The sequence below is a fragment of the Ambystoma mexicanum genome, chromosome 4p (assembly GCF_040938575.1).
Source record: "Ambystoma mexicanum isolate Mex_15411 chromosome 4p, UKY_AmexF1_1, whole genome shotgun sequence".
NCBI classification, from domain to species: domain Eukaryota; kingdom Metazoa; phylum Chordata; class Amphibia; order Caudata; family Ambystomatidae; genus Ambystoma; species Ambystoma mexicanum.
Genome location: NC_090927.1, coordinates 689,427,816 through 689,454,523, shown reverse-complemented (window position 1 = coordinate 689,454,523; position 26,708 = coordinate 689,427,816). Strand labels below are relative to the sequence as shown.

Genomic DNA, 26,708 nt, shown 5'->3' with positions numbered 1-26,708 from the left:
CGTATACTGAACTAACATGAAACTCAGTCTAGTTTCAGAATTTTCTGCCTTATCGTCTCTTACGTTATTGCACCCCCCCACACCCCCTTCAAATGAAGTTCTTTCGGCATGGTCCCTGTCTCTCAAGGTCAAAAAATAGAACCTTATACTGCCAGTGCGAGTTGTGGGCCTCTTCAGGGCGCGAGCTGAAAATCAAAGCCGCTGACCTTCACTAGAAATGAGCATACATTCTTTCTTTGCAACATCCCGTAGTAAAGCCATCTGTGAGAACTTGAAGTTTCGAATCCATCTATGTAGTGCGCCTCAATGTGGGAATGCAAACTGGTTTCTCTCCCATCTGCAACGGCTCGCTTGGCGTGTTCTAAGGCCCCCAATTTTGTCCTCGTTGTCTGCGAGCTTTGAAGCCCCAAAGAACCATAACTATTGAGACTTTACATTTTTTGGGGAAGGACAGGGAAAGTATAAAGTACCCGAGGAGTTGAGTTGAAAGTGAGATTTATTGTTTTTGTTTTATTATTTGCAATACGCAAGCCTCCCCTCGGTTAACAGTGCCCAGCATTTAGAAGAGATTGCGAAAATTAGTTACATCAACAAAAATATACTCATACACATATAGACAAGGTCAGCAATATGGGGTGAATAGACAGAGAATTCAAAGATGACACCCAGGTTGTTCGGCACCCAGGATGGTGAATTTAGGGGTTAGGGTTAGCGTACTTTGTATGCACACTGTACAATAACATTTATTTACAAAAAGACAATCGTATTACAATTATTTAAACCAGGATTTGTACTTCACAACCAGCTCTCCTTTGGGTGGACATGGCACAGTGGCAATGGATCAGTGCTCTGTACAGAAACGTTCAAAATTCCATATCTGTGCTTCTCTAATACAGCAACAATAAGGCTTTTGACAAAGTCGAACTCCATTTCCTCAGACTGGTTTGATCACCCATTGCTTGCTTACTTTTTGAAAAGGCCTTAGTGTAGCGAGGCATCCTTACATTACCCTTAGTCCTAGATTGTTCACGGCTGAGATTCTCGTTATGGGCCAAGACCGCTAGTAGAGTCCTATGTCTCATGCCCTGTTTGCTGAAATGCAAGCGCTTTGGCCTGTACTTTAGGCACATATTGTGGAACACCTCCAAACCTCCTGTGTGACAGAATTCTGTCAGTCCCCTCAAATCTCTTGATAGAGTTTTATCGAAAACAATCTTCTCAATGGCTTTGTGTGTCGGTGAAGATGGATTCAACCACTTCTTCTTCTGGAGCTGTCGGTATCCATACCTCTGGCTCTGCATGGACTGCCACGAATGATTGTATTGAATAGGAGGCATCAGCAACTCCCTGAAACACAGTCCTTGCGTTAGTATGGTTTGTTTTGATGCTTGGTGATTTTACAGAAAAGCTGTCCACAAAAGCAAGAAAATTGAAAAATTGAAAAATAGATTAAACGGATAATCTATTTTTTTGCATTTGTGGACCTTTCATGTCACCCTGATTGGTACTTATACTTTGCTTATAGGACCAGCATCGTGACCAGATACTTCACAAGCCATGGTATATAATCTAAGGAATCACGCCTCACATAGATGCCCGGGTACAGCTTTTCTGTAAAATCACCAAGCATCAAAACAAAGCTCACTAACTTAATCTTGGTGAGTGTCAGCCCTGAGTGTGAACTCCCTTATGCACATTTTTATGGGTATCTAAACCTGTTTTAGTCATACTACCAAATCGGAATATTTGAAATCATTGTATTTTCATGATAATTAGACAGAGTGATTTAAGCACTGGGGACAAAGGGCCATGTTCACATTGGTGGAAATGTAGGTTTTCTGACCAGCGGTGCACGTTGGTACAGCGGTGTATCAGTGACCGCCATTTTTTCAAGTAGTATTTCCACTGACCCTTCACAAGTTTTGTTTGGAGCTCCACCAAAGATGGTTGCTGATAGACTGGGACCACTCTGAAATACTTTCCAAACCTTTTTTTTCCCTGCAGCCGAGATTTTCTTATTGATTGATTTAGCAAGATGCCATACGTCAAATTGATGTTTAATATGTGGGAACTGCTCTCTCATTGTCTTGGCAATTTAAACATGTCTGTCCGTGGCTATGAGGTCGATGTGCATTCCCCTCGATTGCAGATATTCCACTGATTTTATAAATCCTAGTTTCTCCATGGCCACTGAGGATGTACATTGTGTTACCTGCACGACCACCGAACTCACAATGTTCTTACTATCCATGTCCGAAAGTGGTAGGTGCAGTACTTGGCAGAAAATCCAGGGCTGTCGCACTGTCCATCGCCAGCTAGCCTGAATCGTTTGCCTTCGAATGTACTTGCTAGAGACAATTGTTCAATTTCCAAGCATCACTAATGGCCGGAAACAGATAATCATGTTGGTATTTGTAGTACTGCGTTTTTTAAATGAAATGGAGTCCCACAAACTGAAAGAAAGACTTTAACTTTCTAAAACTGGAGCCACTAAAAAGTGATGCAGCTGCACACAGTAGATTGCCTGCTGGCAGTTTCCCCAGCATCGGTTGTGCAGACCATGAGAACATATGATGTAATCTACAGGCGGCATGTATTGTGACGTTACTGACTTGTTTTTGATGAGTCACATGAATCAATGGCTTCCCACATACTTTCCCTCTGACGGAATTCCCACATTTCAGCATACTTATAATATCCATCAAACAACTGTCGAATACTATGTATTTGTCCTCTTTCATTAGACTGTCATCCTGCGTCAAAGTTGTTTCGGGCTGTGACGTTGAGGACATATCACCACATTTGAAAGAAATATCGCTGCTATCAAGTTCTGATGCGTCGGCAAATGCTGCTGCTGGTTCATTCTGTCATTTCAACATCTGCTATTTCAACATTGATGGGAGAACACAACAATGTCGACAGCTTTTTTGGTGGCAATTTTTTGGCGGGTGTAGATTGTGTGAATTGATCTGCAACTACTTCAGAGCTATCTTCAATACATCCAGTATCATGTTGTTGCGGTGGTGCGGTCGTACTGTAGCAGTGGTCCAATACAACTTTGCCGGATTCTCCGGACACATTCATTTCATTTTCTTTACATTGGACATGAGCATCCCGAGTCTCAACAGGCCGCGTCTGAATTAATAGTTCCTCCATAGTGTAAATGGTCTGATAAGCAACATCTCTCATTCGCTTCGCTTCACTGTCTGTGTATGTATAGTTCGTAGACCCACAGGTAACTAGAGGACAGATTGGAAAAGGGATGTTCAGTTTAAACACAAGATAAAGTATAGTACAATTGACTTGAAAAAAACATAAAATAGTCCCCAGCACAAAAAAAAATTCTACAGTTATGAACTGTTTGTAACTAACCTTATTTTTGTTTCTTTTCTTTGCAACTTTTTTGACTCGACCTTCAACATCTGCACGCTGTTGCTCCAATACGTATCCGCATGTCTTCCCTTCCTCTTGTGCTGCAACGATTTTCTGTATCCCCATAGACAGCACGGAATGAGGCTCCATCGACTCCCTGAAACATAGTATTTTCATTACTGTGTATCAAAATATTGTTAGCATAAAACACACGTGAGGACGAACGCACATGTACATCTCAATAGCCAAACATGATTTAAACATTGTGTGGAACAATCAAACGACAAGTATTCAAACTCTGATGACCTAGTTCGATGGAGCTGTCGGTATCCATACCTCTGGCTCTGCATGGACTGCCACGAATGATTGTATTGAATAGGAGGCATCAGCAACTCCCTGAAACACAGTCCTTGCGTTAGTATGGTTTGTTTTGATGCTTGGTGATTTTACAGAAAAGCTGTCCACAAAAGCAAGAAAATTGAAAAATTGAAAAATAGATTAAACGGATAATCTATTTTTTTGCATTTGTGGACCTTTCATGTCACCCTGATTGGTACTTATACTTTGCTTATAGGACCAGCATCGTGACCAGATACTTCACAAGCCATGGTATATAATCTAAGGAATCACGCCTCACATAGATGCCCGGGTACAGCTTTTCTGTAAAATCACCAAGCATCAAAACAAAGCTCACTAACTTAATCTTGGTGAGTGTCAGCCCTGAGTGTGAACTCCCTTATGCACATTTTTATGGGTATCTAAACCTGTTTTAGTCATACTACCAAATCGGAATATTTGAAATCATTGTATTTTCATGATAATTAGACAGAGTGATTTAAGCACTCTGTTTACTTCTTTGACCTAAAAGCACAGTACTAGCTTAAAACATGGAGGTTGCTGGCTACAGATACAGATTCAAAATGGTCTATTGTTTAAATTAACGTATTATGAATTTCTAAATAACACTGTATTTGGCAATCACGTGAAATATGTTTGCTATTGGCATATAGAATAGACATCTCATCTCTAATTTGCAGTACAGAGGTTTTGTCTGGCTCTGGAAGAAGAGAATGTTTTTCTCGAAACGCGTCAGCCATTTTGTGTGAACTGAACTGTACTCATTATTTTTGTCCAAATTGTTTTTCCACTTAATTATTAAACACACTTTTCTTTGATACAGTTATGTTTATAGCTGTTTCATTTTGAATTTAAAGACTAACCAAGTATTGACTACTTTATTGCTATGAATTAATGATTTAACCGTCAAAGGACGGGATTGTAAGGTGTGCAGGGGACGGGAGGGTTCCATCTATGGATCCTCTTTTCTTTGTGTAACTTTAGTGTGGTGCTCTGTGCCAGGGCCGCTTTTCCTCCCCCGCACCTAAAAAATATTTTACATTTCATCCAATAACAATATAAAACTAAGAAACCTCACGTGTGCCCCACCCAATTCGTTGTTCTTTACTTAAAATAATTGTCCCAGTACACAGCACAATCAAAAGAGGAACAATAGTCAAATAGAGCGCAGGAGTATTCAGTGTTTGGATTACACTGGCGAACCTGGCCCTGAGGTCCGGGCCTTTCTACTGTGGCAACTACCTGCATCCCGTGAGCCCGCTCTCAAAACCCCCAGCAGTATGCAGAGCATAGAGGAGCGTGCAGGAGTGTTCGGTGTTCGGCTGAAGGCTAGAGGGCGACGGCCCAAAAGAGCCATCAAGCTATCAAGTTCTCAAGACCTGGACGCTGAGGTAATACATTTTTTAATAGGACTCGAGAGAGTAGGAGCATTTTGTGAAATTCTCAGCGCCACACAAAGACTTGCATATACCTAATAGTTTTGACTGCTTTGAGACAAATCTTGTATCTGCATAATATATTGTCACTCCCCCGCTGCCCCCCCCTCCCCCGAGAGGGTGCGACTGCGAAGACGTTTTGATCATATAATCTTCGCAGTGGGTCGCTCCCCGATTACCTTGGAGCTCCAGAACTGAAAACCCCTCTCTTTATGGGAGTCGGGATCAATCTCTGATTAAGCTAGCCAAACCTGCGAAACCGAGTGAGACTTTAAAAAAAGGCCATTTGCCAACAGGGAAATTGGAGGGAGAAGAGCAGATCATAGAAGGCAAATGGATCTATCCAAAGTTGGTAGAGGTGCATGATCAAGCAGATAATGCGACACAAGATCCAGATCACACATCTGCCTATGGCTTGGAGAACACGCTAACGGCTGCAACGATGAAAGAAAAAATCAATGACTGCTTCCCTATCCGCAAATGCTGCAGTTTAGGGAACATAAATCAATCTGGCTTAAACGAAGGTCCCATGTTGAACGACAGGGCGGACAAGGATGGTGCTAAAAGTCTAGAGAGTAACATGATGTGGAGGATGGATAATGCTGTAAGTGTATCTAGTCCATCCAAAACTCTAATAATGAAAGTAATTACATACAACACAGCTGATCAAGCAAGATCATCTGGGAGGTCTAAGACAGGGGAAATGTAATGTGGCCAGTCTCTATGTGCCACAGGGCAACATCCCCTGTTAAAGAGCCAGGATATTCAATATTGTGAATTCAAAGAGGTGAACAGTAACACATTTTCTGCCTTGAGTTTCGTTCTGAACTCGCTAGTAAATGTGTTTGAGTTGTTGAAAGGTGAGGTACTTGTCCATTCAGGCGTGTTACTAGAATTGACTAAAGAAATGGAAACTGAAAATCAGCAATAGTGGGTGCTCAAACAGTTCTAAGTCTCAGAGTAGTTGATGCTCTAAAGGATCTGAAAACAGAATCCATAAAAGAGACAGTCAGCATTGGGGAGATGCACAAGACTTTTAAGACAATGAGTCATCGTATGGAACTATTAGAAGGGAAAATGGCTTCCATGGAGGAGAAATTCCAGCTACTTCTACCAAAAGGGGTTGGCCTAGACCCTGGTACACTCGCTGTAATGTACTGTGACTTGGATGCTACGCCTCTGTTAGGATCTATCTTGGACAAGTTCATGAGGCTGACACAGATAGGAGATGATCCTGGCACAATTACAGGAGGCCAATCAACCCCCATCCCTCCATTAAATAACCAGGAGAAAAAGATAATCTCCCACATTTATTATTAACATCCAAGCAGGGTCAGGCAGCACATCAAAGAAGAAAGAAGAAAAAGGGCAATGGCTCTCTTGATTTAGCCTCAAATATTAAAAACAAATTGACAAATAGTGGCTCCATTGTCCCCCCCCTTTGAACCCAACGCACAAAAGTCCAAACAACAAAAGAAGACAAGGATCAGAAGAGTGACAAATGCACATTTCTTCAGCAGAATCTCCCTGCCCCGGACAGAGGGGAAAGATAATGGCCTAAAAATGATTAAAGCCCCCAAGAGTTGAAAGACAATGGAAGAGGTGGCACAACAAACATACAGTTTGGTAGACCAAGCTGAACAAACAGAACACCATGGGACTGTGTTTGACAGTCATAATCAATCTCCACAGTTACCAGGTGAAGTGGCATTTTTGCTCATAGCATCTTTCACAACGAGAAAAACTATGGTGCTAAAGTTGGCACTGATCTTCCTCAGGGGCCAAAGTCACGTCAGTCTAAAATCAACAAGAAAGGAACTAATGCACCCATCCCAGTGAACCAACTTTTATGTGAGAGATCTCATGAGCATCAGACAAACAGAGAAAAGATGGACAGAGAAGAAAATGTTTGAGGCCCGGAATACCAGTGGCCCAGGCAAGCAGTTTAGGTCTCTGGTGGTGTTCTAAAAACGAAAAGAGGAGCACAAAAACAGTACAAGCAGAGACAATCCATTCGCTATTCCAAGATTGTGGATGGAAGACTCACACAATGGCAGAGGCCATACGGCTCTAAACAGCAGTGCCTTACTATCCATCTTCAAAGGAAATCCAACTTTGTATTTTGTCTCCTCCAAGGACACGGAGTATGTGTGATTTCCACACAGAAACTACACAGACATTGTGGGATTGGGCCTAAAATCTTGGGTGGGTGCTAGAGCACTGATGGATGCAAGTTCTGATTTTAAGGAGGATTGGGATTATTGTGAAAGTCCCCCCCCCCCCCCCCTTGAACCACAGTGTGGGAAAATAAGAGGGAGTCCGAAGAGAGAACGGAGGGTGAGTGGGCACAAGACAAGCATGCTGAAGGCAATAGATCCACCCATGAGGGGAGTGGGAGGAAGGAAGAGCAGAGGTGTGTCATAAAATCAAATATTTGTCCCGTTACCAGAAATAATTGCTCAGGTTTTGCTGAAATTGGGGCTTGCCAATGAGTCTCTCTAGCCCTAGGCGAGATGAGTGCTTTGTTAGAATGATTGGGCTCCAGTTCATTTAGAGATCCAGAGGTTTGAGGTTTTATTTTTGGTGATTTTAATTTGGTGCTCCTACAGGAAACCTGGTTGAGACATGTGGGGGTGGATGGTTTCTCTATAACTGAACAATTGGTCTGTAGCGAGAGGGGAGTTTGCCTCCTACCTGGAAACAAGTTGTGAAGGCTTCCATAGTTGATTCTGTTTCTGTCAGATTTCTTATTTTCCAAATGTACAAGCTTCCAAGTTCAGCAACAGATAGCCAGTGATCATAACCTGCTGGTAGCCACATTCAAACTCTCATCTGGGGAGAAATAAATATTGTGAACTAGTTGTTAATGAGGGGAAAAATCGGATCAGAAAGTTTCTGAGAAATGGTGCGACCTTAAATCAAAACACCAAACACCTCTCAGACACTGCATTAGAGTCAGAGATATGGGAATGATGTTCCCCGGGGAATTTCCTATCGGAGCTAGATCCTCCAAGGGTAGGGGACGGGGGGAGCAATACAAGCATTACAATGCACTCGATGAAGAGACCTGGAAAAGAAAAAGGGCCTTAAGGAAATCTATTCGGGCCCGCTGATTTCAAAACATCAGGCCCCTAAATCTACTTGCCCATCAAGGTTTATTGCAGGGTAATGTTGTCTAGGAATCTGCCTGGTGCCACTTTTTCAGAAACCTTTACAAGAAACTGAGGAAAAATTCATAATCCACAGAGACTGTCCCTGGCATGTGGATGTCACAAAGAAGGGATAGTGGATCTGCTTAAGAGATCCTCATCTCAAGCCGCTGGCCCAAATGGTCTCACTAACCAGATCCTGAAGTCTGATGTGGAAATGTGGTCCACAATACTATACATAATGTATGGGGAAATACTGAGACTGGAACGCTTTCCTGATATATGGAAGCGGGCGGTCATTATCCTGATATACAAGAAGGGCGATCGGGCGGATCCTGGGAATTACCGCTTGGATGTGGACAGTAAGATTTTTGCAGGAGTCATTTTGAGGGAGGTGGAATCTTGGGCATAGAGCAATTGAATCCTGTCAAAACATCAGTTAGGATTCCAAAAAGGGCTGTCCACTTCAGTTAATGGATTGCTAATGAGCATAGTCTGTGAAAGATCCTGGAGCAAGGGGGGATCCCTTCTATATGGAGCTTGCGTTGACTTGTCAAAGGTGTTCGATACTATAAATGTAGCACGCCTGTGGAACAAGTTTAAATCTTGGGGCATACCCATGTAGTTACTGGCAATTATAGTATTGCTTTATGAGAACTCTAAGCTACAGGTGCGGTTAAATGTGGAAGGGCATCTCACTGATCAGATTGCCATGGAGAGAGCTGTTCGGCAGGGGTGTATTATAGCCTCCCTCTTGTTCCCTCTACCCGGCAGACTTGGGGGGGGGGGGGGGGCGCTTGGCACATCTGCTCTCAATAGTCCTAAAGTGGGAGGAGAAAAATTCAATTGGGTTGCATATGCAGATGATCTAGTTCTGCTAGATTACACACCATTTAGCCTCCAGAGAATGTTGAGTGCCCTGGAGACATATGCGAACGCCAACGGCTTGTCCATAAACACCTGAAAATCAAATATAGTCAAATTCTAAAGAAAGCTCCGAAATGGAGGTGGATGCTGAACAAACAGAGTTTCCAATTGTAAATTAAGTCCTGTATCTGGGCTTCAAATTGCAGGCTTTTCCCATGCTAAATGCAATAGAGAAGAAGTTGATACACTCCTATTGTCGATTTTCCTTAACTTCACTGATAAGATTTTACAAATCAAAGGTAATTCCTTCTCTGCTGTATGGGGTTAAAATAAATTAGATGACCTAGGAACATCAATTGGTCCCAGCTGGAAGGCCGGGTATTGAAAAAAGTGCTTTCTTTACCTATGAAGCTCCGAATCTATTGCCTGAGGTATGAGCTGGGAAGAGATTCCATGAAGATGCAAGTGGATTGGAAGGTTCTCTCATGTTCAGGCTAGTCCGGTTATTCCAGTCAGGGTCTCTGTTGGAAAATGTCAATAAAATGTTGAATACATGTGCCAGCAGCTTTCTAACAAACCTGGGCTCTAGATGCCTGTTGAATGTTGGAAATCTGCAACTGCCCAGAAAATGAACTATTGATTAGCTAAAGTTGCCCTTCTGAGAAGTGACTGGATAAACAGTATAACACAGGCCCGAAGATCAAAGGTGGCAAGACCGATGTCCATTCTGTACAAAGCGAGGGGCTTTCTTGACAAATACCTGAGGCAACTTCCACCTCAATCTGCTCCCCGCGGGCAAAGGAAGGTTTTTTCCGAACCAAGGTACCCCACAGGTTATTTCTTGCATCTATTACCAAATGCCCTTCATGCAGACATTAAGACATATCATGATGGGATGTGAAGGAACTCGGGACCTAAGAATTAAACTTTTGAATTGTTTTGTTCACAGAGAAGGGTTGTACATGGATGAGTTTTGGGAAATACTTCTAGCTGGGCATGAGGTTTTATTAACTAATGAAATTATAAAAGCTCTGCAAATAATGGGTTTATTGATATTTCAATGAAAATGTTGGTTTCAACTCTTTTGCAACAAGTTTTGTTTTGTACTATGACAAGTCGATATGTATCGGCTCAGACATAATAAAAATAAAAAAAAACAGTCCAATAGAGACTTTACCTAGATATCTCAGTGTGGAGAAAACAAACCAAAGAAGAGAGGGTTGGGCCAAAACCCTGTGTGTGAATAATAGAGAAGGATTGTGAATTGGAGTGCACATTCAGAACCTCAGAGAGAACCCCGAAAAGAACTGAAAGCGAGAAACCCGAAAAGACTTGAAAGAAATAGCAAGAGACTAGTTAAAAATCTCATATTGAAGAAAGTTTGAGAAGAAGCCAACGAGGAGGGTATCTAGAGTTAAATAGTGAAAACAATTACAGAGAATACAATAATAGTTTGTTTATTAATTTGGTAATGCTCATCGAACCCTTAAGTAGCTGGGCGCAGCAGGTACAAGGAGACTTGAAGCTTAGTTACAACATATAAAGGTACAATAAATGCAAAGGAGACATGGGCCTTAGTTACAGCATATGAGGTGCAGTAAATGCAGTAGTCTACAGGTCCAGTAGAAGGGTACAGTGGGTAAAGAGTAAGCATACATGGTCAGAGAGATATATATATATATATATATATATATATATATATGTGGGTGGGACGGGGGTTAAACGCATAGGGAATTGGGGGCATTGGGGGATATTTATTTCTGTTTTCTATTCACCGTTATTGTCATTCACTGCTTTCTAATGGGTAAAATAGCATAGATCCAATCGGGACAAGTGAGTCTTTCTCCTGGTTCTTTGATTTGTAGTAATAGTGGTAGGGTTAGTTGGACTAGTTTCAGACTGAGGACAAACCTTTAATTTGGACTTTAATCTTGATGACGAGCGCCCCAGTTTAGTTGTGGTAGGTAGGGAAACCCTTAGGATAGGTAACATTAGGCCATTTCTTTATGGTTTTGGAAAAAATGGCACCTATTGGTTTGTCTCCTCCTTCTGACCTACCACACCCCTGAACCCTAATACCTTTGTAAGATATGTGGGTGATGAAATGTATGGTCATTTAAAACATCCTGGTAAAACGGCGGGTTTGGTTTCTGACCCCACGTATCCACAGTGCTCACCCGATACAGCATAACAGTGGATGGCCTAGCCCTCTGGAGGAGCATCGGATAAAGAGCCAATCAAAAGTCAGAGAGAGAAGCCTGCAGAGCTCGAAGGAGCTGAGAACCTTGTGTGAGGTGTGGCAAGACAGAGCAAGAGCATGCCAGGTGTGGCATTCCCACAGGTAGTCAGTGTCGTGGAAAGGTTGCATCGCCCACCTAGCCAGGAGCCGGAAGGGACCGGCACAGAGAAGTGGAGGCGAGCATGAACCTACTGAGAGTTAAGATGAAGCCAGTGGGAAATGGAAGCAAGCAGTGTCCAATGTGGAACCCAGTTGGCGAATCTCGTAAGTGGGTCTGCGTCATTGACCCTCCCGGGAGCACCCCAAAGAAGATGAAGGTATTCATTGGCTCATGGGGAAACGGGAGGAGAGCAGCAAAGGCAAAGTGAGGAGAATACTGAGAAGCCCCAAGAAGGGGTGCGCCCAAAGAAACCCCCAGGAAGGGTGAGAACCGAGAAGCCCCAAGACGGGCAGAGCACAGTACATCCCCAGAGCTGGGAGAACCACAAGAAGCCTCAAGGCAGGGTGAGCCAAATTAGACCACAAGGCAGGGTGAGAGCAGAGAAACCCCAAGGTGGTGGGAATACCAATAGACCACAAGGCGGGGAGAATACAGAGAAGGCCCAAAGGCGGGTGAGAATCGAGAGTCCCCAAGCTGTGGAGTGCATAGGAAAACCCCAAAATGGTGGACGAAAGTGAGATTGGACCGGAGTGGGGATATGATCAAGCGTTCCCAGAGTAGGAAAAGAACAACCACAGAGTGGGGAACAAGAGACTGACACAACCACAGTGTGTGTGTGGGGAGAAAGATAAACCCGGTCTGCAAAAAGAACCAAGGGGAGAGATCGAAAGAATCCGCCTAGAAGGGAGAAAGACCGTTGATAGACAAGAGTGAGGGAAGGAAAGAGATTGTGCATCTAGGCGAGAAGCCTATGGTAAAGAGACACCAGGGTAGTGGTCAAAACACCACCGTCCCTTTATTCGGCCAATGGCCCAAAATATGTGTTTATTGGATTTGTGTTTTTCTTTGCAGTATTAGGGAGAGAACTCCGGTCAGAATAGGATTTGGTTAGAATAGGATTCTGGACAGACAACATTATTTATGCAAGACATTCTGACAAGCAAACTTTTACGCATTCCTTGGAAGAGAAGGGCACATAATCTCAGGCTTAGGGACAGTTTAGGCCTTTTTTCTCGTTAAAAGAAAAAATAAAGAAGTGTCAACATGCCTTTTTTTCCATCTTCCGATTCTGACCTCCCTCAACCCTTTAGTTATGATTTTTCCCTGGTCATGGCATGCACCTTCAAACTTTGTGAAATCTGTTCTCGGTCTGAAATCTGCATTATTGGTCTTGAATCATCATTTGAGCCCTGCTGCAAGGAAGCCTCCTTGGCTGCACTAATGCTGCTTAATCCTAGTTATGAGAGTGTACAAATATTCTGCACAAGACTCGCTTAAGAATGCAGTAGGGGCTCATGTGCAGATATGTAGGTGCGCAAAGTCTCCCATTCAAGCGCTTCTTCTCCAACTGCCAGACCTTTTTTCCCATTGACAAATCTATAGCCTCTTATTTGATAGGGCTATGAATTAGGAGCACAGTGAGTACTGTCTGCTTCCTGTTACCCCTTAACCTTTCTATTCATTAAATGGGGAGACTACCCACCAATAAAAAAATGGGGGGTAACTGTTACCAGGATGCCATATAAGGCTAGGATGTTCTTTAAAAATGAACAGACTAAACTGAGCATCAGCCTGGAATTTAGAAGCCTGAGAATGTCTGCAAAAGAAATGAAAAGGAAGGTAGCCTTGAAGATCTTACCCCTTGGATGGCTACTAAAGCTACTTTGAAATGGTGAGTGTGAATATCCTTGGGAGCCATGAATGGAAATGCTTTCCTAAATGCAGACCACAATCCAGCTGGCAATAAGTGCTTCAGTGGCTTATGTGCCAGAAATGTACACACCATACATGACAACTGGTTCATATGAGAAAAGTGTTAGCATAAATAGATCTAATTGATTTTACAATCTGTTACTGGGTTTGTGGTACAGAAATAATCCCATGTAATGCTAGTCAGCACCTCAAGTTTACCCTGAAATGGAACCCGAGAGGCCAATTGAGCCAGTGTCTGCACACAATAAATGACAACTGGTTCATATGAAAAAATAGTTAGCATAAATGGATCGAATTGATTTTCAGAATCTGTGTTCCTGATGTTGTGGTACAGAAACAATCCCATGCAATGCTGGTCAGCACCTCAAGTTTACCCTGAAATGGAACCTGAGAGCCCAATTGTGCCAGTGTGTGGCCGACATCCTCTTTTATGAGTTAAAGAGAAATCACAATTTTAAGTGAAGCATTGGCTTAAGATTTAATATGTGTGTCTTGACAGCTTCCATTATGGAATTGTACTTGAGCGTTACTACCCAATCCGGCGGGCCTGATTGGGTGGTATCGGCCCAGGGCCTGAGTTAAAGGCCGAGCGTAGCGAAATACTCACTAAATATGGCCGTCATGAATCTAGAAGATTGTTCAGAGCCCCTTTTTCCATGTCCATGACGGCCAGAGAGGTCACCTGGAGAAAGCAGCAAGAGCAGCAGTGTGTGCTGCCGCCGCGCTTAGCAGGTAAGATGGGGTATCATGATACCCTGGGCTTTATTGGCAGTCCAGAACACCCCTTAGGCATCCCTGTGGGATTCCCCCTTTGGGTTGAAATGTAAGGATTGATTCTGTAAGGACTGAATTGGAAAAAGAAATGTTCGTCTTTTTTTCCCCTTTCTTTTCTCTTTTTTTATAAGGTTTTTAAATTGGATGTTTAAGTATTTTTGGTTTTATTCATGTTTTAGTAATTAAGTATTTGTATGAAATTGTAAAACTGAAAATGTAATGAAATGCAAGTGAAAGGTTCTTAATGAACCATAATACATAAATAAAAAAATAAAAATGTCCCCTTTTGGGTTACTGTATGGGAGGGAACCTCAGGATGTTTTAGTCATGCCAAAAGAAACCTGGGAGGATAGAGCGAGGAGGCCGTCGTACCAATTCCCCAAACCACCCAAAAGTTAAAAACCCATATGGCAGCGGTAAGAGAAATTGTAAAAAACATCTAGGACAAGCCCAGGAACAGCAAAGGCAGTCTTTGATGACCACGCTGTGACCCGATCCTTTTTTTTTTTCAATCAAACATTCTAAATCCTGTCCTGGTACCCCCAGCCCCCCAATTCCAACTCAGAAAGAATGCGTGGGAGAACCAGGAGAAAGAAATTGCAATTGCCATCTTGTGTATTGCAACTGGACGACTATCCCCCTCTGATATGCCCCTACCCGACATTCCTTCAGTTGAAATAGAATATCGTTGAACCAGTTACATTATGCCCCCATACCTTTCTGTAAAACCACACCAACACGTTTATTTACTGCCACACTCTCACCCTGTTTATTTGGACAAAACCCTACAGTTTTTCCCTAATTAATCAGAAAAACCACAGCCCCGCCACACTGGCTTTCTCTACAAACACTGAGACGAGGAAGAGGGGAGCTGAAAGAATGACGATCTCTCACAGCACCAGTGAGATATAAAGGAAAGACTATGCCATACTAAGACTGGACTGTCCTGCTAATGAGACCAGGCAAGGCTAGGCCTCCTTTTCTAACCACTCATACCTGACTCCACTTGAGACTCCCACAAAGTATAAAAGGCAGAGCAGGAGAGCAAACTTTGAGCGAGCTGGGGATGCTGGAAGGTGTCGAGACGGCAGAGGAAGATCACTTGAGCTGCATAGACCCTGGGAGGCCTGGAGGAGGAGGGAACCACCACACTGGACCTTTGAATGCAGGAAAGGCTGCAGTGAGGGGAAGAGACCTGTAACCCTCCACGAGCAAAACTAGGGACAGCTGGGATCTACTGGTAGTGCCACACCAGCGCTCCTCCCCTGGGCCCAGCAGGTAAGCCCAGGTCTCTGAGGGGCAGACGATGAGGCCCTGACCTCAGGACACATCCCCATTGAGACTCCTGCAGCTCCCAAAGACACCAGACTGATGTTTTGGGGAGCTTTGAAGTAGATGCAAAATACATTGCAATGCATTCTGGAACTGGAAGTCCAAAACTGTTTTTTTGGGGGGAAACTGAAGAAGGGTCCCCATCTGGCAGAGAAAACCCTTAAAGCAAGGTGAGCAGGTCTGAGCCCGAAAGAGGGGAACCTGAACTTTAAGAAAACCCATGAAGGACCAGCAGCAGAGTGGTCCGGTGCCACGTGGGTGCTCATTCGAAGGACTCTGGCTGATCCCCTTTGTTGAAACTACAAATACCAAGATGCCCTAGGAGAGGCTGATGTAAGAGGTCAAAGTGGTCATACAAGGGTAGAGATAAACCCCTTGTACAATTGAAAGTCTTTGACACGCTGAGGAAACAAAGTGAATTGTGTTACTGTCATGGCCACTGGCCCGGAAACACAGACCCCGTACCATCATGGGATGAGGGCAAGGGGTGACACAACCTTTAAGACAACATAGGAAGCCCAGCTGGACTCAGTCCTGGCGCCTTTGGTGCCTGGTTCATGAACGAATTCAACAACTAAACACACTTTATTTTGTGCGTAGTACTTTATTCTCCTGCAAGAACCTCCACATGCGTTTATCTGGGTGTGGCCACAGGGGAAGCTGGATTACACGTGCAGCATCCATAGGAGTGCCAGGGGGGGCGGTGAGTTAAGGCTAATGGGCGTGGCCAGAGCTAGACTATTTAAGCCCGCCCATTCCTCATGCAAGAGATTCGCATTATTCTGCCCTGATGGCAGCGTAACATTCACGGCCGCCTAAGCGCATCTTACCTTGTTTCCAGCTACCCGCCTCAGCACTTACCTCGGAACCTACTTTCATCGGCACGCATCATTGTTGTCTCTGGCATTATTCATTCATCTCCAGACCTCCGGAAAGCAGCGCTCCACCCGACATCGAGGCACGGCGGACAATACATCCGAAGACGGTGTCTGCATTGGAAAAAGATAAAGACAAGGTTAGAGTTTAAGACATAATGTTTAAGGTCGCTTTTTTGACAAATCTTCACGCTCAACCTTAAATCAACACTCACCTTCTGTCGGAGCATCGTGGACTCCATTCTCATCCAATTTGGCCTTGCTTCGTGCACCGCAACTACCTCAGGGCTGCATTTCCTCTGTTGGGAGAAAGCAGAGGATGGACATTATTAAAAGATACAGACAATAATCAAGAATCAACATCACAATACTTAAAAGCCAAAAGACACTTACCATTAGAAAGGTTAGCCACAGCTGGTCTGGGCAGCCACGTACAATGGGCCAGTGAAGGAACTTGGTCCATTAAGAGCACCCCTGCAGTGAGAAGCAGGGCGGAGAGCTCATCCTTATTAAGCAACAGGTGGGACTATATGGGTCGGCGCATCCTCACCACACTTTGGGAAGAAGGGTTTCGAGAGAGACAGCAGTCACACAGCAGCATTCTCACGATCTCATCTATCCACACAGGAACATTGTCATCAGCTGTCGCAGCCAGCATCATACGTGCAGGGGAAGAAGTCTGACAAAGGTGATCCGCTTCCAGGGAGGGCTGCAACCGTGCCCCAACGTCCCCGCAGAGACCAGGTGAGCATAACAGTTACTGGGGAGAATGTGAACCCGACAGGCATGTCTATGAATTAAGGTGACCAGTTACAACCCTGAGAAAATTGTGTTAATAGAACTGCGTGAAACCTCGCTGGGGGCTTAAGGAAAGCCTGGCTGGGGGCTGAGACCCGGGCTCGGGTAAGAAGTGAACCTAGGGGGTCTAGAGTGATTTTCTTATGAGCTGTGGCAAGTGTGAACCCGACGGAGGGATGCCGAAAGAAAGCTAGGGGAAGGGAAGCCCGCTTTCTGATCAGATGATAAAATTATATTTAGAATGGGTATGTGAACCCGATGGAGGGATGCCAGGAGCAAGGCTAAGAGAAGTGAGTCCTGCATTGTTATAAAGCAAAGAACTGTGTATCTGGCTGTAGTGAACCCGACTGAGGGAGGCTAACATTAAGAAAGGGTTGGAGCCCGGTTGAGGGGGATCCAGGGGTGAAGAGTCATCACCCAACGTACAAGACTACAGAAAAGAACTTTTTTGTTATTTTTGACACATCAGGCCCTCTGAGACAAGAGACTTTGTATGAAAGAGACTTGGCTACAGAAGGTCCTGATATCGCTGAAAAGAACTGTAACCTCGTGTTGGAGAAGCCCAGGTGTGTGTTGTACTCAGGAGTCCCACCTTTTCCCATGCTTAAAAACGTGGGGAAGGGAGACCCCAGCTATACCGTCCTGATTTACCATTTTGGTGATGTGAGAAACCTGAGGGTATTTTCCCAGTAAGACCTTGAGAATCCCTTATTCAGGTGGCCAGGACACGGCCTTTGCTGTTGGATCCAGTTCCTGGGGGTGGACCAGTGGGGGAGGATCACCTGGGTAGGGGAACCCGGAGTTATGCTCGGGGGGGAATACCCCAGGTGAGACGCAGTACCATCGCAGAGAGGGTGGTGAGGAGAACAAAGTCCTTACAACTTTTATAAGCTATGCCCGCTCATGATCTCTTCCACCCAGTGAATCTCCCTTACCCAAAGGTAAAACCAATAACCCATTCATATCTGATAAATCCCCTCGGAGCACAAACCCCATAAGGATCAAAAACTGCCTATCTCTCAGAATCTTTGCTTTCCTGTTCTCCATCTGAATATTTCAAGTCTTTCTTCTTCCGTTCCCTCTGACTGATATCTCCTGCACTTCCAACCTGCTCAGATAGAGTCCTACAATTCCCACAAGCCCCTATGTTCTGTTCTCCAGCCCAGCCATTCTCGTTAATTTCACAAACCTTCCCTGTCCCATAGGATACTCTGACATTCCAACTCCCCCCTTTTCGACACGAATACTTACACACGACACACCAGCGAACAACGGACTTGTAATAAAACCATTTACTTACGTGTCCCAAACCCGGCGTAGGCAACTAACCTGAATCGCACACACCCGACGGCCCTTTTCTTTCCCCGCGGGGATAAAAGGTGGAGTAAGACAGCACAGTACAAGCAAGGCGAGCACGACAGACAGCCCAACGAGACGGCTAAGCAGGCGTGGCAGTTCAAACGAAGGAGAAAGGTGGCTGGAATTGACAGGGTGGTGTGGAGAGAAGTGACCTTGCCCTTTTAATCCCGGGCCCGCAGAACCTTCGTGGAAGAGAGCATAAGACTGCGAACAATATCACTAGTGTCTTGCAGCAGATGTCAACAGTACACTGGGCAAGCTTATACCGATAAGCAGGACCGAGGGAAGCTCCCGCTCCCGTGGTGCTGGCCTTGATTCCATGAAATCCAAAAGCCAAATGGTTCATCACAGCCGGTGAGTCGAGGGGATATTGGATAAGAACCGGGCTGTGTTGAATGAGAAGCGCAATGTTGTAAGTTTGAACCAAGTTAATGAATTGTGAAAAGAACTTTAACAAGTTTTGAAAGGGAGGGCAGCTGCAGAGGGAAACCCGCACCACGTCGGTTCTGTTCTGACGCGACAGACTCTGGTCAAGCCCCATATGAAAGAGACTGCAGAGTGCCACAGGGTGGTGGACTTGGGGGGAGGGGGAAGGGGGGGTGCCTTCATTTTATTAGCCCTGTCAGTGGCATTTGACACCGTCGACCACCCCATTCTTTTGTCCCGTCATGCCCAGATGGGTGTATCTGGTCAAGTGCTGGCCTTGTTCACATCGTTCCTGGCCGACCGCACTCGGACCCTTGCCATGCCGCCCTTTCTTTCTGCCCCATGTTATCTCAGCTGTGGGCTGCCGCAGGGTTCCTCCTTGTCTCTGATTCTATTTAATATTTACATCTGGATACTTTTATTTCTCATCTGCTTCTTCGGCATTAGGTGCTACTCCTATGCCAACGACACCCGAATCTGTTTAGATCTTGATCAGCCTGAGGTGTTGTCATGCTTGCGGCAGTGCCTGGCGGCCGTGGGGGATTGAATGAGCTACAACTGCCTAAAATTGAACGGAGACAAGACTAAGGTTCTGGTGCTGGGTTGTCCTCCTGTTCCCTCACTCTGGGTGTCTTCTTTCTGGCCTTCCACTCTTGGTTCCTTTAGGCTCTGGCGGAGACGGTGAAAAACCTGGGTGTAGTCCTGTCTGCATCTTTATCTATGGACAACCAAGTAGCAGCTGTCTGTCAATCAGGTCATTTTCAGTTGAAAGTGTTAAAGAAAGTGCTTCCCATGATCCCTGCCTCTCTCCGTCCGCTGGTGGTGGCAGCTATGGTGCTATCCCGGCTGGACTATTGTAATTCTCTTTACTTGGCGCAGCCGAAGGGGCTGATCCGGCGATTGCAGCGCTTACAAAACCTAGCAGCTCGTGTGGCAACAGGCACGCCGATGTGACCCACATTTCTCCTGTGCTCCGTTCCCTTCATTTGCTCCCGGTTGCCCAACACATCCGGTTCAAAGCGTTATGCATCGTCCATCGGGAGCTGCACGACCAGCGGACGTGCGGAATTTCTTAGAGTAAAATGTAACCATTACTGCCCTGTGTGCTGTCTGTGCTCTGCCTCTGCTGATCGGCTCTGTGTGCCTTCCTTCCTGCGTGTGCGTATTGGAGGCCGAGCCTTTTCGGTAGCAGCAGCCCTGCTATGGAATGAGCTACCGATGGCTATAAAAAACTGCCTAACCATCTGGGCTTTTGGAAGGCCGTAAAGACCTAAGTGTTTTAAGCGGAGCGGTTTCTGATTATGGTTTGCGCCTTGCCCTCTAGCGCCAAGATACCTTAGGGTGATTGTGCGCTGTAGAAATGTCCTTACATAACATAACAGGGTGGCCAGCAGAGTAGGTCAAAGTGGCCATACTGAGGGTCAAGCAAAATCCCTGTACAATCGAAAGACTTTGATCTACAAACACAATAAAGTAAGGGAAGTGAATCCTGCATGGTGAAAGTAAAAGGGAAGTGAATAACCCAGAAGAGGGGTACAAACGAGAAAGGGGCAAAGTCTAAAAGTCCCAAGAAACAGGGTCTTGACAAGGGCAACGTGGCCAAGAGATGTCCACCAGAACTGTTTGGAAATTGAGGGATCTGCACCCAGAAGAAGGGGAACAAGGGGTGAGCCATTATCGCCCTGATCAAATGAACCTAAGAAAGAGAGGTTCACAGAAAACTAGGTGAAGGACATTGAGAGGTCAAGGGGAGTGTATCCCGTTAAGGAGGAGACGGGAGAAGTACGCTGACCCGCTGGTTGTTTGAAATCCAAGCCTGACTGAGGGAGAAACCAAGAGACACTGTAAAACAGGAGAAGTACACTGTCCCTCTTGTCATTGAGTGTCCGATCCCGGCAGAGGGAGATCCAGGGGTGGAAAGCTAACACCCAGAAAATATGTGAAGCAAAACTTTTATGTTCGTTTGTTGTAAATCCTATCAGGCCATCGGGATCGGGATCCCGCAGCCCAAAGACCGGGATATTGATAGCAACTGTTTGGTCAGCATCCGGAAGAGGGGAACCCATGGGTGAAGTTGTCACCCAACGTGAACTGTGAAAGATAACTTTGTGTTTGTTTTGTTAGCGAATACATCAGGCCCTCGAAAGCAAGAGACTTTCAAGAGGAACGAGACTTGACCATCTAGGGTCCTGATTTCTGCCATTGTAACTGTTAACTCATGCTGGGAAAGCTCAAGTGTATGCTGTGCTCCAAGCTCCTATCTTACCCCGTGTACAAAAACATGGGGAAGGGAGTACCGCTTCCAGACATATTTACGAACACCTTTTCCTTTTTCCTGAAAACAATCCAACACCCTTTTTGTATTAGGTCCTCCCATGTTCTGGTGGCCAAACCTGATCAGTCCTGGCATTTCTGCACATATTTTAGGAAAACAAATTCGATTTCTATTGTTGATAATTACCCGGTGCCACAGATTGATGATTTAATCTAAAAGTTCGGTTTGGCCAAGTACATTTCGACACTGGACTTGACAAAGGGGTACTGGCAAGTTCAATTGAATCCAGCGGATCGGGAAAAGAACGCCTTTTCAACACCACAAGGCCTGTTTCAATTCAAAGTCCTACCCTTTAGGTTACACAGAGCTTCTGCCACTTTTTAACAGCTAATAGACAGAGTGTTACCGTAGCTGCTTTCTGTGGGGCCTATCTGTCGGTATAGTGATCCACAGTAACAGGTGGCTGGAGCATGTACATCATTTGCATTCTTTTGCCCATGCTCTTAGGAAAGCAGGCTTAAGAGCGAACCCACAAAAGTAGCCCACTCCGCTGGAAAATACTTTGGATTCTTTGTTGGAAATTACCTAATCCAACCACATGCTAAGAATGGGAAAGCAGTGCAGCAAATCCCAACGACTAGAGGAAGAGGCGTAGCAAAGACGAGCCCCGTAGTCCGCGACTTTCGAGGAGGCGAAGGACAGAGCATGAGACGCCAGAGGCCTGGCACAAACGGGTAACTGTTTTGACGCAGGAGACAGCAATCCTGTAACTGGTGGTGGTGTGGCCACAACAAGATTGAGAGCTTTACGTTTGCACCCGCAGGGGAAATTGCCAAAATTTAGCAGCGGGAACCCACTTACATTAAAGTGTAAACTAAGAGGTCCCCGCCTCCAAATTATGAGAGACTCGAAATTGTCCTCCTCACTGTTCTCTTCTTTCACTATAATCGCTTGAGAACTACCCTTAAATGTAAATGTTACTTTTGAATAGAGCATGTTTAATGTTTCTCTGTCCTCTGGAGACTTCACTGGCACAGTAGTCTGAAGGGTTTTCATTTGGTTCACTCCGATCATGGTTCTTACAAATACACATATTTATTTAATATGTTCATTAATCTACTCAATGCCAGCATGTGTTTCTCCCTGTGCCTGTATTTTATTTGTAGCTTTGAACAGGAGTGCCAGTAAATGTCTTTCAGTGCAAGTGCATTTGTAATAAGCTTATATTCTGCAGCTTGTTTTTCACATGTATTTTGCTTATGCAATAAGGAAAGGAAGCAAAAACATTCAATATAAGTTCTAAGTACTAAGAGCACATGCCGTCACCAAACAAGCAATTGCACTGAACAATGTCCAGTCAAACAATGTTTTATTTCACTCATTCATTTTGTATTTTTCCTAGGTGCGCAATTAGGAACAGTGGTTTCTCTTCCATTGTCTGGTTTAATTTGCTTCCATATGGACTGGATCTATGTATTCTACATATTTGGTAAGGGCCGGATAAAGTTTCATATGCATCTAAGTAATTGTGTTTATATAAAGATCATGAAATGCACAACAATGTATTTTCAAATGGTAAATAATTAATTCGGGCCCCACTTTAGTAACTGCAATAGAACAGCTTAATTCATAACTGTCAAACATGCCTCAGTATTTCAGAAATGTCCCAAAAACAGTATATTCTCAGTCATTTGTTTAAAAAAAACGTGCGTTTAAGGATTGTAGCATAGGTCCCTAAGCTTTTTCTGTTGTTGTGAAGACTTTATCAATTTTGCAACACAAAAGTTAAAGGAAAACGATCAAAGCAATATACAACCAGCCCAACAACTGTGGTAAATAAGAGGGATATTTAAAGGTGTAGTATCTCAGCAATGCAAACATGATATCACAGGAACAGGTGCAGAGCAGCAGGGCACTGGCAAATGAGGTCATAGGAGCCAGGAAAGTCATCCAGCAATGCAACATTACAATCAGACATCATATCAAAGAATAGCATCTCAACATTTGTTGTTTGACAGCCCGAATAGGACATTTCTCGCTGAACTCATGAAGGGGGAATCGAGCTCGCAAGATGCTTATTCAGGGACCCCAGGGCGATGGCACAAACATTTTCTGTCGCAGCTACCTCCCAGACCTTCTACCACCAAATATTGATGTGTGGTTTCTCCACCGTCTTCAAGCTTCTGGCCATAGCAATGCGAGCAGCCATCAACAAGTGACAAATCAACAATGCCCTAGAGCCCCCTCACAGGATAAAATGGTTCCACCGGTGCACCCCCCAGCATAACTGTCAGGGGTCCATAGGCAATGAGGACGCAGTAATGTCCTTAATCAGGGCCAGCATTTCCTTCCAGAATCACTGACCCTTTTCACAAGTCCACCAGAGGTGCAAGAAATCACCCCTCTGGCCACAATTGCTAAAGCAAAAGGGTGAAATGGAGGGATTCATTTTGTAAAGACGGACTGGGTACATGCATCACTGGTACATGACTTTGTATGCATTCTCTTAGTCACACATCGGGATGCAGATGCGGCTCTTGCCCATATATTCCCCCAGGTCTCATCCGCAATCGAACAACCCAGATCTCCCTACCATTGCTACATATAGGGAAGCTTGGCAGTCGGATCCGATCAGTCCAAGAGTTTGCACAAGGGTTTCCGCAAACTGGTGACAAGGAGCTCAGGCCATGCAGAACTTTCCATAATTTGTTTGACTGGTCCCAGTACGTCAAGGAGACCAAGGTAGAGGGCAGTAAGTTGCCCCTGCCATCTCTGGGAGCTCCACCAAGGTATGACCGTGTGGAAATGAGATGCTTGGTGACCAACTGCTCAATATCTACCCAGAGACCCCTATCAGAATCAGCCTGTCACACCAGGACACACAAAACATTGGCCGCTATAACATAGTCCTGAAGGACGAGTATCGCCAGGCCTCCATTAAATTCATTTGAATGTAGGTTCTGCCTGCCAAAACGGAGCCTACGGTTGGACCAAACAAGCTGCATAATTTTCTGTTGCAAAATCTGGAGGGAGGAACAAGGAATTAAGATCGGAAGGGCCGATGTGTAATAGAGAAATCTAGGAATTATCATATTTAAAGCCATAATCCAACCTATCCAGGAGATCTCCTGATTCTCCTAGTGCAGTAAATCCTCTGTGAAGCATTTATAGAGGGCCAGAAAATAGGCTTGATACAACCTAGAAAAAGACAATGTCAACTTGATGCCCAAGTAATCAAGGTTGTCGTTTCCCAGTGGAATGGGAACTCCTGCTGAATCCTGACCCTGTTGTCTGGGGATTCTGAGATTTTTAGTCTTCTGAACTTATCGTAATTTATAGAAAAGCCTGAGAAGCGTTCTGAAAACCCCAAGTTCCGATCGGAGCATCGGCAAAGTGTGTGACGACATTAACAAGGCGTCATCGGCATACAGGGCTGTTTTGTGCTCAATACTGCCCACAGGCATACCCTGAACACATGGGTTGGCCCGAATGCAGATCGCCAGGGGTTCCATCACTAGGGCAAAGATCAAGGGAGACAGTGGGCAGCCCTGCCGTGTTCCTCTGGTAATAGGGATAAATTGTGATCATAACTCGTTCATGCAAATTCTAGTTCTGAGGGATTGGTAACTGGCCATAATACATCCCACAAATGAGGTCCAAAACCAAATGCCTGCAAGGTCAAAAGGATGAATCTCCAATCAACCCTATCAAAGGCCTTGTTGGCGTCCAACGCCAACAAGGTATATGGGACTCCCTGTCTTCTGCCACTCTCCACCATGTTGAAAGCCTGCCTAGTGTTATCATGCATGCTTCAGCCAATAATAAATCCGGTTTGAGCCAGATGAACCAAAGCAGGCAGGGATTCTATTAGTCTGGTAGCAAGAATCTTGGAGTATATCCTGGTGTCAGTGTTGAGAAGAGCCATAGCGGTTGGCGTCCTTACCCGGTTTAAGAATCAGAGAGCAAAGACTCCTACATAGAATCGAATACTTTGCCCGAACCAAGGAAATAATTAAACAAGACAGTTAGCAGGGTCAGCAGCAGAGATTTCAATGTTTTATTAAAGAGGGGTGTACCCATCCAGGCCCGTAGCATTCTGATTGAAAAGTGAGTTAATTGCTAGTTTTGGTAGGAAATTTAAGGTGATCATGCAGCACCTGGGAGAGTCTAGGGAGAATGGGCAGAATGAAGTGAGAGTCCTGAGCCACCAAATTGGGCCTTTCAGCAGCCAGTAGCTCCTCTTAGAAATCGGAGAAGACCTGAAGCTTTGCTTGTTCCATAAAATGAAGTCCCCCGTTCCCACCCCTGGTGCCTGTGACATGGTTCCTATTTTTGTGCTGTTTCAACAGCATATTTCCTTGTTACTTTGGGCATAGCTACCTTGCGACCCCGTTGTTTCCTAATTCCCATCCCCTCCGCTCCCCTTGTTCCTCCTCCTCGGCCCTGATTGGGCAGTGCCCCGCAGCACTGAGGTGCCTCGTGTCTGTGGCTTTAGCCCAGCATTTCTCAGCAGCTGGCTGAAGCACACAGTGTTCACTGTTGTTCTACATGTTCTCCTCCTGTGTCCTTTGTGGTCATCCCAGCCCCCCCCCCCAACTGCACATCCTGGTGTGTGACTGGTTGTGCATCTGTCTCCCTTCCCTCTACGGTGCTCGCTGTTACTCCCATCTTCTCTCACTGCTACTCTATCTCCTATTTTATCCCTCTCACTAAGTCTGGTAGGAAGAAGTTCAAAAGGGACATCCTGGTCTCTAACCTGGGCCTCCCTATGGCTGATGCCTACATCAGCTCTTCCTCCAGACAGACCCTTACCGATATCTTCTTTGCCGTTCCCTCTGCAGGCATATGGTGTCTGTTCTCGCCCCTTTTTCCTGCTCTCCCATTAATGGTGGCACTCGGTGGGAGGTTCTCCTGGCCCCCTTTCACTCCTCCAAGACCATCATTAATGTCTATCTAAATGCACCGTCTTGGTCCAGGGCTCTCAGCCCAATCTCCTCCTTTTCGATAGGCATTTCTCACGTCTTCTCAACTTGCTTCTTTCCTTTCTTCTGCTTCTCCTACCTACACCCCTCTGGCTCCTCCACCACCTCCCTCTTCTGTCACATCTCTGGCACTACCCTTTTCTTCTGTGTCTATTCTGCCACCTTCTTCCTCTTCCACCTCTCTGGCACCCTCTCCATCTTCCGTCTACTCTGCCATCTCCCTCTTCCGCCACTGCCCAATCTTGGGCCCCTCTACCACCTCAGCAGGGCATACCTCTTGCCTGTACCCCTCCACAGAAGTCTTTCAAATGTGTCAATTGCTCCATGTCGCTACTCTCAACTCTCCCTCGGCTGTCAAACACTCCTCCGACATCTGCAGACTCCTTGATCTGGATGCCCTCGGTCTCACTGAGACATGGTTCATGGCCAGCTCTGTCACAAGTTTTGACAGTCTCCTGCCCGATGGTTACAAGATCTTCTCCAAACCCAGAACCAACCGTCCAGGAGGTGGAGTAGTTCTAATCTTTCCGGAATGGATCCCTGCTTCTGTCATTCCTATGCAGGCCTACTCCTCCTTTGAATGTCTGGTCTGCA

General features: G+C 45.2%; 1 protein-coding gene across 2 annotated transcripts in view; it reads left to right on the top strand.

Annotated features, from left to right (window-relative positions):
• SLC17A5 (solute carrier family 17 member 5) overlaps positions 1-26,708 on the top strand; it is a 1,156,538-nt gene that overhangs the window by 392,158 nt on the left and 737,672 nt on the right. For both annotated transcript variants that reach the window (XM_069606252.1, XM_069606253.1), the window contains exon 5: positions 22,535-22,621. In XM_069606252.1, coding sequence (XP_069462353.1) covers positions 22,535-22,621 — 87 coding nt within the window. The remainder of the gene's footprint in view (positions 1-22,534; positions 22,622-26,708) is intronic.